Raw genomic sequence first — 12479 nt, 5'->3', positions numbered from 1 at the left:
CCTGTAATTGTGACGGCTTCAGATCGATACAATTTTATTACACTGGCAACACCGTTCAAATGAAAACTGACAGATGTCATCTCATTGCATAGTCTGACGTGTTATTGTAATTTCTTTAGCCCTTTTTTGAACTAATAATACGTTTTTCTAAAATGACACAATGAAAATATAAAACTTATGGCTTTTCAGCAGAATTTGACGACGATAAATGGTAAGTCGACTTGTAAGTAATATGTGACAAATACTGTTATGTTTATATACTGAATGATCTAATACTTGTGTTTTGTAGATAATTCGCAAATAACACCTGTTATAAAAATGCATACCATCAAAGTGGTCAACATCAGATCGTTGCAACAGTTGCCATCAACGTCGCAAACGTTCAACGAGCCCGAAGCGAATGGTGATAATGAGGATTATCGTGGTGGGAAGGATGTCGTCATTAAAGTTGAGAATCGTGAGAACGAATGTTCAGAATATGAAGAAGACGACAGCGTCAAAGATTCCCAATTCATACCAGAGTGTGTATACGAATGCAGCGATTCAGAATCTGAACCCGTAAACGATGTTTCTGACTCTGAAGAGGGCCTTATTGCTGCTGAATTTAACACCAATGCTAATGCCGAAGAGTCAGAATCTGGACCCGTAAACGGGGTTTCTGACTCTGAAGAGGGCCTTATTGCTGCTGAATTCAACACTAATGCTATTGCCGAAGAGTCGCCTTACAATTTGAACGGCGAGCAGAGTAGCTCCACGGGTTCATTAAACGTCACAATGGAAGTTAGACCACGCAAGGGCAGAAAGAGAAAGTACGAACTGACTAGAGAGGAGATAAGGATACGAAAATACAAAAACTTGCCCCACGTCAACTCGAGAAACAAATTGATCGAATCTAAAGACTTCATCGACTACGACTGCGGCTGCCCGCTCAAATGCAACGACTTGATTTCGGTACAAAAACGACGCTCGGAATTCCAAAAGTTTTACGATTTCGGCTCATACAATAGCCAGTCTATGTTCATTGCCGCTTGCGTAAAAGAAAAGCCCGTCAAACGGAGCTATGTATCTAAAAAGAGTAAAGACAAAGCAACGAGGAGACAGTTCTCTCGGGAATATTACCTATCCGGAGTGAGAGTTTGTAAGAATATGTTTCTTAAAACGTTGCAGACGACCTCAAAGAGGGTCGACACCTCGCTGAAAAAGATCAGGTCCGACGAGGCTATAACTGACAAGAGGGGCAATCACGGTGGGTGGAATAAGATAGCTGAAGAAGATGAGCTCTTCATTGTGAATCACATTAAAAAGATGCCGACGTGTCGTCGCGAAAATTCCGATGCTAGATTTCTCATGCCCGAGATGAAACTGCGGACTATATATGATCTGTATGGAGAGGAAGTGGAGAAGATCCCTCGCAGGAAAGTTTCGTTTTCTAAATTTAAAAATATCTTCTTCACCAAATTCGACCTGAAGACTAAGCCTTTGAAGAGGAATGTACGCAACCAGAACAATAACGCTTTTGTTATGCAAGAGCACCACCCTGCATCGGAAATATGAATTATTGTTATCTAATTAATTTCACATATTCACATTTAATTGATTAATAATATTTTATAAATAAAAGAAAGACAGATCTGCCTCTGCATTCGTCAGAATATCTTAGGGAGAAGAAAGGATAGACTTTCTAGCATGTTTTGCATTTCTTATTTTTATAATTGTTGTACTTAAGAAATGCTTTCTATTCAGCTTGAATCAAAATTGAAATTAATATGATCCGCCATTAATGAAAACCAATATATGAGTGGTTCTTAAAAGTGTAAAAAATTTAAACCTCGAGTCTACATAAATACCACATTAATAAAAGTATTATTAATATATGTAGATATAATAAATATTATCTAAATTAAAAGATAATAAATATGTTGTAATTATTTAAGCATTCGTTTTTATTTTTCTTTACATCCTTTTGATAAAAATATCTGTTGGGTTCCAAAAACCGTAGCTTAAAATGTATTAGTTTTCATCCTGGGCTCTGTGAATAGTTTGTTACTTTGATTTGTAATAACAAGTTTTTATTATATCTTATAATATGTTTATCTCCGGTTTTTATTATATCTTATGCTTATCATATGAAAATTTGGAAAAATGTAGCGATTAAAAAATGCTTTGCGATGATATTGATGGTTAATAATAGTTATTTATAGGATGAAAGTAATAAGGTTTTTTTTTATATAACGTTTAAACGAGTGGGGGACTTTGGATTAAGGTTGTCAAGAGGTCTCTTATTAAGAGAACATGTTATGTTTTTGGACACATACAATCAGTGGCGGATTAAGCGTTTCGGAGGCCACAGGCGTAACGTAATTTAGAGGCCCCCCCCCTCCCCCACTAATCATAAAGTGACTTTTTTTTTCAATTGTGAATTGAGGCTATGTACATTATCAAAAATGTGTGCTATTTTGTATTTACAATTATTTATTAAATAATATAAATCTATTTACAAAATTATACAAATAAAAAATTATATATTATACAATTATATAAACAAACATCTATTTACAAACTTATACAAATAATCAAAAAAAATAGGAAAACATTTGAAATTGATACTTTTCGAGCTTTTGATGTCGCAAAATTATCTATTATGTTATCACTGATAACGGTTTCTATATGTATACTCCACTTTTATTTTTTTACGTCTCCAGTATGGCACGGTTTATTTATTAATAAAAAGAGAATATTTTTTTCATATATATGTATGCTCTGGCCACAATGCCAAATCCATAGGATAATCATTGGGAGCCATTACAGTATCATTTTCACCTTTACTTTCTTCCTCATTTTATTTTTCAGAAAACTGTTCTTCAGTATTTTCAGGAGTCTGTTCTTCAGACGTTATAGGATGCTGCTCATTAATTTTTCCAAAGGGGTCTTCATCAGTTCTTCTGCAGGTTTGCTTTTCGATCCTTTCCAGTGGTTGGTCTTCGTTCATTTCAGAGAGCTGCTCATCAGTTCTTGTACAGGGCTGTTTTTCGGCCCTTTCAAGAGGTTGATATTCATTCCTTTCAGGGAGCTGCTCTTCCGTTCTTCTACAAGAGGTTCGTCTTCGTTCCTTTCAGGGAGCTGTTCTTCAGTTCTTTCAGAAGACTGTTTTTCAAGTTGTTCCGATATTCTGCCATTTTTAATGTAATTAATTAGTGAATTCTTTTATAGCAGGGAAATTTTACTAGAAAGGCCAAACAATCGACGACGGTGAGAGCAAACTCCAATATTTTATGGAAAAATGCATAGGAATTTCCGAATTATAATTTTTCTCTGAACAATTTGGAGGCTCCTTAAATTTAGAGGCCACAGATATGCGCCAATTTTGGCCAACACCTGGCCAAAATGGCAATGTAGAAAGAATATTTTAAATGATTAGTAGAAAGTGGTTCAAATAAAGAAATATGTTAAAAATTTCCACTGTTCCAAAAAATTTCGACAAAAACCTTAGACATTGAACGCCAAGATGCTACACAAAGATTAATGCACTCAAAAGTGTATGGAACGCTGTATGCTCGGCATAACGAGGAAATAGATGCGGAATACGTGGGTGAGACGTAGACAAGGGTAGTGGATAGAGTAAATAGATTGAAATGGCAATGGACGGGCCACGTGGCTAGAAGAATAGACGAAAGGTGGACAAAAGAAAGTGCTAGAATGGTTCCCAAGATAATGCAAAAGGGTAAAAGGAAGACCACATAGAAGATGGTTAGATGAAATTAGAGTTGCGCAAAACAGATGAGTAGAAGTGTGTTAGAGAGGTCTTCATCCAACAGTGGATGGGAAATGAAATGGCTGTAGATGATGATGTTGTTTAAAAATTTAACTTTAAAGTAAGTCCTCGAGTTACGTGAATTCTTCAATGGATCAAAGTATATACATATGTATATGACACATGTAACATACATTTAAAAAGCATTACCTACGAAACAGATTTAGGCAAATCGTCAAAGTAATTCTGGAAAGAGCGAGACATTTATAAAACTGTTAAAAATATTGGTGATGCCTGGACTGAAATTTCAATATCTATCATGAGTAATATATGGAATCATTTGACTCCCCAATAGAATGCAAACTGAAGAAGAAGAAGACGTTATTAGCATGTTAGTCGAAATGACTAAACAGAGAAATATAAATATGTAGTTCTCTGGACCTAAATCTTGAAGAATATAATTTCGTTCATTTAATCGACAATTTTGATGGAACCGCCAGAATCAGCAGAGAAAAGAAGACTCTTTTTCAGTAGAACAGCAAGAAAACGATCAACCAAGAAGATGACTGGCAAAATTTAAATATCATCGAGAGCATACAAGCTCAAATTCCCGGTCCCAAACGATTTTCGAAAATATTAAAAGCAGTGAATTATTAAGAGCTACAGTATTAGATGTTAGAAATTAATATGTGAAGAAAAAATAAAAGCTACAAGGCGAGTAAATCTGGACCAGTACTTTTATAAGTCGTTAGAACTTAATATTTACGCCTTTGAACAATAGATGTATCTGAATAAATAATGTTTTGTATGAATGTACTTGAGTTTTATTTTCGTCAATCCTTTGAAACCAGCATATATTATTTTAAAAAATGGTCAATTTTAGGTTTTCCTTGACTTTTTGACTTTGACCTAGACTTAGACTAGACACGAAAAAATTCGGAAAGAATTAATCTTGGACGTAACGCACGCCACTGATACAATAGATATGTACTTGCACATATACGCACTTATCACTAGTTCCCGTCAATAGTCAGTTCTTTTCAGCAGCAGAGACTTCCACTGAGTTGCTGATGATCACAACTACACACTTCTCTTCATATTAGGATTGGTATTCAACGCCAAGTTATGTCTTAAAATATATATATGTATGTTTAATATTATTATGCTAACTATTATACATTTTTATTTTTTTTCAGTTCCATATCTTAACAGGAGAAACAGCACGCAGACCAAAAAAATCGATTGACAAAATAGAAAATAAATACTATATATAACGTAAGTAACATAATTTAATTTACAAAATTTTAAATTTTATTGTAAGAATACGTGATTGAGTTGGTTCTATAGACATGTGCTTATCTGAGATTATTTTACTATCAATTTTAACTCCAATTCATATCAGTTGTCAATTTTGATTTTTACTTTATCTATATGTGTATTTTAGAGATTATTAAAAAACAAAAAAAAACTTAATATAAGGGGAGTGTTTTTCGAAATGGTTTGCTAAGAGTCTCTGATTAGCTAAATTCCTTTTAATATTTTTTAAAATGATTTAATATTGTATTTATTTAAATGGTGGCATCATATACTTTTTTGTTTTGTTTAGTTAAGTTTGAATAATAATGAAAATTTAATAAGTACATCATTAATTTCATAAAATGATCATTCTTTTTCAATTTGAATTTCAGTAAAAAAACTCAAGTAGCGTCATGGAAAGTGACGGTTACATATCCGACCTTGAACTGATTCGTCCTCCGAAGCACTTTAGGCAAAACGTATGGAAAAATGATAAAGGAAGAACAAATAAAAATACTAAAACCGATAAAGCAAGCGACAGTCAGATTGAAAATGGAGATGCAACACAAACGATGAAGCTTGTGAGTGAAGATAAGAAGCATTATATTAAGGGAATGTGGAAGAACAACTGTTTACTTGAAATATTCTCTTGCCAATTCAGCATTCCTAAATTCAACGAAAACACATTCTATATCCGAAAGCAAACTCCGGGATATTTATTAACAATGGACGAGGAGAATTTTATCGCCAGGGTGAAAATTTTCAACTTGGAAAAGTTTCGCATGCTGAATGTTTTCAAAGATGTCACTATTTTACGTGATTTTTTCATAGATGGAATTAAAGTGACTGAAATTATAAAAGATGGATTGTTGGACGAGCGAAATAAAAATTACGAAATCTTCATGAAGTGCATTAAAGATGTCACTAATAATATCGGCGATGACGTAAACTGCGCTGAAGATTGCTTACAAATTTATCTCGAGACCAAACAATCATCAGAGAATATTTCGGTTCTGCAAAGTATCTCCGACAATGAACACATTTCGAAAAATGTTAGAGATGTTGCAAGAAGGTTTTTACACTCGGAAGAATCGCTTCATGGAAGAAACAAAAAATTACCAAAAATTGAAAACACTTTTCAAATACACACATTTAATTTAGCTGCGGAATTGAAAGAAATGGTCTCTCAGGGCATGGGGCATCACAAGCAGATTTTATTCAAAGATTGTCCGTATACGATGATTCGTGATCTCCGAGATTTATCTATCCAACAGTCCCTCTATGTCTCGAAAGCTGATTTAAAACTGTTTTCAGACATCATATCGGTAACGAACGAACAATGTTTTGTGAATATATTGAATAACTGTCAACATTCTTTTATTCGAAGTGTAAAAACTTTTAACAGCTCTGTTAAAGAAGTTTCACCGTTGACGAGACCTATTTATTATTACCTTTTCAAAAGTTTGTTCGAACTCGTCGTGACGATCAGTGAAAAGACAAACTGTGCCGTAGAAGATGTTTTGAAATCAATTCAAACGAAAAAACCTATATGTTGGAAGTCGCCGTGTTTTCTGCATACAGCTCTTGAGAGGCAAAGTAGCTTTATTTATCAACTTATGTCGCATTTCAATCCGAGACCAAGGAAGAAGGAATACGAATACACCTTTAAATTTTTACAATTCAACAAAAGGAAACCAATATGGGATCATATGAAAAGTGTGTTTTCAAAGAATAACGACTTGGTGAATATGAAGGAAGAACGAAAGATATGGTTATGCATAGTCGATAATGTTATGTCCGGGGAAAATGATAAAAGCTATTTTGAATTATTTCAACCTTTGTTGTTGGATTTTGTGAATTTCGTTGGAATGTCGAAAGACGACACGTTCGAAGCATTCCGTGTGTTCACACACAACATCATCAATTTTATGGGGAATACGCATCCCTATTTAAAGAACAACAATTTGAAAGTAGACCAGGATATATTGATGAGGCAAATGGAGCATATTAAAAACGCAACTGGAGATTTACAATACGATACTATAGCGTTCGAAAATTTCAAAAATATGATAGAAGAATACAATCAGTATTGGAACAGAAGAGAAACGAAAATCGGCAGCATCGATAGCAAACTTGATTACGAGCCACATAAATCAAGAATGAAAGCAATTTCCTCGAAGCTTCTTCAAGTTATATTGATGGCTCTCGATAAAACTGTAAATTCACATTCACTTGTTCAGTATTTTAGATCGTACAACGAATTTTTAGACGACTTTGACAACATAGCGTTTGATTGGTTTGTGAAAATAAATAAATCAACTAGTGTCAATGGCGATGTCATCAAGCATGTGAAGAATAAATTGATTGCTCAAAACATATCAAATCCAGGGGCAATGTTGGGTCTACTTTTTACTGCGGTTGTGACTAATACATTGACTTTAGAAAAGGCATATAAAGCAACCAATGTCAATGACGATGTCATTGAGCTTGTGAAGAATAAATTGACTTTAGAAAAGGCATCATATAAAGTGAAAAAACCAAAAGACTTTGTAAAAACAGGGAACTATCCTCATTACATCATTGATATAATCGAAAAGTTGATACAAGATGCGATCGAACTGTTGAATAAGAAACAATGGGAAAACGGCAGCGAATTCAGTGATAATGAAAATTTATTGGCTACCGGATTGTTGTTTTCAGCTATTAGAAGTTCTTTTCTTTATTTTAAAGATCAACCAGATTATGTTTCATTTTCTTCATTCTATGAAGAAAGTACAAAGCCATTTAGCAACGTTGTACAAAAAAGCGATTCCTATAAAGATTTTGAGAAACGATTAGGTATAATTAAACAATCATTTTGGTATATAAGAAAGCAAGATGAAATCGATATAGACGAGGCCCTAAAACTGTTCCAAAAATTATCTTCAAACTCGTTATCGATCGAAGACTCTTTAAAAATCAAAACATGCTTCAAAAACTACTTGGAAGAGTACGAGAAATGCATGGGAGAATGTTCAACGAAGCAACAAAAAGATAAAATAAAATATATCGTCAATCTTTTAATCGGCTTCAAGACTGATTTGAAAATCGACCAGTGGACGTTGGAGTTCAAAAAATCAACACTGCTCCAAATCCTCGCTCACTTGGCCGCTCTGTGGTCCGTGCAAGTGTCGAAGGATATCGAGTGCACTCAAAAGTATTTAAAGCCGCATTGCATTCAAATATTGTGCATTTTGATGATGCTCAACGTCGGTAACATCGACACCACTACTGGAAAATGTCTCGCACAAGTTCTGACTGGACAAGGAAAGTCTGTAATCCTTGGATTGCTCTCGTCGTTGTTGGCTATCTTGGGAAATAAAGTGCGTGTTGTTTGCTACAGTGAATACCTCGCTAAGCGAGATGATAATGATTTCGCTCAATTTTTCGACGAATTAAAAATTAAGACTCGAGTGACTTATGGCACCTTCGACGACATGGCCAACGAAGTGATCGCTCCATTCGTCAATAACACAAAATACTACTTGAGAAACTTGGTCGAAAAGAGAATTCTTCACGGCACCAAAAATCTGTCGACTTTGAATAGACAAAATAGTATTGGCGATACTATTTTATTGATTGACGAAGTGGACGTTTTCTTTTCATCTGAATTCTATGGTAATACACACGGTTCGTGTATAAACATTGAAATGAAAGCTATTGCCGATATGCAGTGTGCAATATGGAAGATGGTGAAAGAAAATGACTATAAAAAGATTACTATAGTAGAAAAGATCGAGGAATATATTAAAAACGAAGTGTGTAAACCAAATGAGGACTATTTAACGTTTGAAGATTTTCGATGTAGACCTGATGAATATGAACTTTTAGTGGAATCTGACGGTAACGTAATTGAGAAGAAAATGTATACAAATCGATCACTTTTTAGTGAACATCTCGATAAGATGATCGATTGTGCGACAAAGGTTGCAAAAGGAAATGATACAAATTGGTATATAAACCCATACAAATTGAATGACAACGGAAATGTTTGTTATAGAAGGAATGACGGTATATACGCTGAAAATACTATCTGTGATTATTACAATGTATTCAATTATTTCCGATTAAAGATAACGGAATTCAATCCCAACGGTTATAATAATTATGGTTATTTGACCATATTTTGTGGCATGACTTCTTATGCGAATTTACCTCAAAAGTATTCGTACATTTTAGGCGTCAGTGGAACTTTGACATCGATGAATAACTTTGAAAAAGAAACTGTTCGAGAAATGTACAACATAAAGAAAACATTCAGCATGCCTTCATTCTTTGGCGATTGCAATTTGAAATTCGACAAGGGAGATGATTTTGTCGTCTTGGATTCAAAACAAACGTGGCGAGACAGAATACAGTCTAGGGCAAATTTTCACATTGGAAAAGAACGGTCGGTTTTAATATTGTTTGAAACCGACATTGAAATAAATGCATTCAAAAACGAGCACGGGAGTAAATTCGATCGTCTGAACGTATTGACGAACAACACTGATGCTGCAGAAGTGGAGCGGCTGATCGAAGAAGCTGCCATTTCGAAGACCATAACTTTGGCAACGAGAGGCATGGGTCGCGGTGTCGACTACAAAACTAGCACTACTGTGGAGAAAAATGGTGGAGTTCACGTCATACAAACTTTTTTTTCCTTAGACGTTAAAGAAGAAACCCAAATTAAAGGTCGCACTGCTCGCAAAGATAATAAGGGCAGCTACGAGTTAATCCTTTGTCGGGAGGCTCTGATCGAAGACAGTTTGGTTAAGAAAAGCGATGATCAAAACAATACAATTTTCATTAATTATGACAGCCTGAATGAAGCTAGGCGAATCAAAATTGATAATCAAGGAACAAAAACGTTAGAATCAGTCAAAGCGGCCGAAGATAACCACAGAACGACGATGGAGTTCTTAGATTCATTTTTTGGTTGATGCTTAAATTTAAAAAATGTCAATTTGAATTGTTCCCTTTTTGTTCCTACATAGGAATTCTAGATATTACACCACTAATGCAACGAATTGGTTAATTTTTGAATATTTTTGACATACTAATACAGATGTACGTTTTAAAATTTAAATTTATGTATAGGTACATTATTTTTTAATTAAGTTTTCCAGACGTATGCATATAATAAAATATGTAAATGTAATTAAACTGAAAAGCTTTTCATTTAGTATTATATGTAGATATATATTTTTTTAATATTATGAATTATTTGTCATGATTTACAATATATGTATGGATGCATAAAATACATATGTATTTTAACGATTAAATTGTTTTTTTTTTTTTATTTCGATTTTAACATTTTTATCATTGTATTATGTATGTAATATGTACATATGTATATTCATTTTTATTTATTTAAGTTTGGACTATTGGGCAGCACAGGAATCCCTAATGCGCCACAATGATCTAAAATATTGCAGAGAAAAAAAATGTATGTCTGTGTAGTGAAAAAATAATTCGGATGTGACCAGCCCACGACTATCTATGTATTTGAGGAGTAAAATAAGTATAAAATACAAAATAAGATAATTGAACATACATACATACACGTTCACAAATATCGGCTATGAGAGCATTTTCGATATAAATTGAGCGCAGATGTAAGGAAACTTACACAAGTTCTACTTTACCGATTTGGTTCAAATTTTTTTCATTGCTTTACATTACTATATTTACTATAAAAATAAGAGATCTGGAGCGGAGCGTGGAGCAGGAATGCGGAGCAGTGAAGCAACGTTTTTGCGCGGAGCAGGAGCGGAACCGGAGCACGAAAATTTGTAGTGCTCCACTCAGAGAAATGTAATAATAATAGAAGGGCCCTTACGTATAAATAATTGTTGTCAATATTATGCGGTACGTCTCTATAAATACTCTACAACGCACGGAATACAATCGGATCAATTTACTGATAAAAATGTATCCCATGTTGTTTATTGTGTGTTTTTGAATGCATTGTGCAATTTTTACCGATGTTTGCCCATCTTGAGAGTAATATAAACAAACAGAGAAGCTTTTATCGGACATACGTCGAGCACTAAGGGCGGTTTCAGACTAGCGTATTTTTCTGCGCGTATACCGTCGTTTCGGCATACGCGCTTACACGCGCGCTACATTTCGGGCTTAAAAAAACCGGACTCGCGTACACGGGCTTATTCCGGCGTTTTTGCTCGAACCGGTAGTGATGATTTAGTATCAACATGGATAATACGAGCTTATAAGCGCGTCTACGCTCTTACGAGTTGCGCGTATGGAAAACGACGCGCCTATACGCGCCTACATGCACTTCAAAAAACGAGATTATACGCGCGTATAAAACACTAGTCTGAAACTGCCCTAAGCATGAAATACGACTGATGCTAAAATGATTTAGGATTGTCTGTGGACACTTGTCACTTGACAACAATATGACGCCTAAAGCCACTTCTATTAATATTTCTCTGGCTCCACTGCTCCATTATTTTGTTTTAATGTATTAAAATTTCTTTCAGAATTTAAAAATTAAATGAATGCTTTTTTTATTAAATTTTCTTTTCAATATATGATTAATTCAATATTTGATTTTTTTGGTATATTATCCTGGAATCATTTGACATGTGGCGCATCATATAGCTTGCTTATATTATTTGTATTTAATGTGTATGTATTTTTACAATTAAATATTTTGTTTTATATACTTTTTTCACTTATTGTTGTTTTGTACAAATTAATGTATGCGCTTTCTTTTTTTATTTTTCCATCGTGATCAAATTATATTCTTGATTATTTTCTTTTATTCTCTTGTTACTATGGTAGTTTGGGACAACCATGTGCGCACCGTGTAGTATAGTTATAGGTACTATTCATTTAATATTTATCTAAATATTGTTGCGTAGGGGTGGGTGGAGGATCCAAGTAAAAAGGCCAAAGTCGTGTCACAGCATTTATTGCTGATTCAGCAGATACACGCACTTCCAGTGCTCCGTCCAGAATGTCTTGATATGATCTTAGTACCTCCTTATAAAGGGACAGGTTGCTCAGGACACCTTCGACGTCTGGTTACTTCCCCATTGTTTAGGCATGTACCCGGATATGTATTCCCACGACTCTCAGTCCCAGTCTTACTACGCCAATTCTGTGGCCATTGTTTAACCTACTTGCACTAAGTCTGGAGATAATCCTTGAAACCAATTATAACGGTCACACAGTCTCTGGGATGCTACTCGGCCTAATAATCTTGAAAATACATATATATTAAATATTAAATATTTTAATAATAAATAAATTGTCTACAAATAAACTTTTATAATTTTTTATCACATGAATATAAATAAAATTAATAGATTAAATAAATAAAGGTGATGAATAAATGTCGACTGCGATTGAAAGGTAGACCGCATACTAAAGTAGCACCTGA

General features: G+C 34.3%; 2 protein-coding genes across 2 annotated transcripts; both read left to right on the top strand.

Moving 5' to 3' along the window:
• The first annotated feature begins 41 nt into the window (after positions 1 to 41).
• Positions 42 to 1815, top strand: LOC143918786 (uncharacterized). The gene is made up of 2 exons (XM_077440846.1): positions 42 to 211; positions 290 to 1815. Exons 1-2 carry the CDS (start codon positions 178 to 180, stop codon positions 1552 to 1554), a joined length of 1299 nt encoding a protein of 432 aa, XP_077296972.1. The 5' UTR covers positions 42 to 177; the 3' UTR covers positions 1555 to 1815.
• Positions 1816 to 4721: 2906 nt separating this feature from the next.
• LOC143918641 (uncharacterized) lies at positions 4722 to 10008 on the top strand. Its single transcript, XM_077440582.1, has 3 exons — positions 4722 to 4859; positions 4948 to 5026; positions 5440 to 10008. The coding sequence occupies exon 3, from the start codon at positions 5461 to 5463 to the stop codon at positions 10006 to 10008; it is 4548 nt and encodes a 1515-aa protein (XP_077296708.1). The 5' UTR covers positions 4722 to 4859; positions 4948 to 5026; positions 5440 to 5460.
• The last annotated feature ends 2471 nt before the right edge of the window (positions 10009 to 12479 follow it).

Source organism: Arctopsyche grandis, chromosome 11 (genome assembly GCF_051622035.1).
Source record: "Arctopsyche grandis isolate Sample6627 chromosome 11, ASM5162203v2, whole genome shotgun sequence".
In the NCBI taxonomy this organism is placed as follows: domain Eukaryota; kingdom Metazoa; phylum Arthropoda; class Insecta; order Trichoptera; family Hydropsychidae; genus Arctopsyche; species Arctopsyche grandis.
Note: the sequence above shows the minus strand (reverse complement) of the source record. Positions and strands in the feature narration are given on the sequence as shown.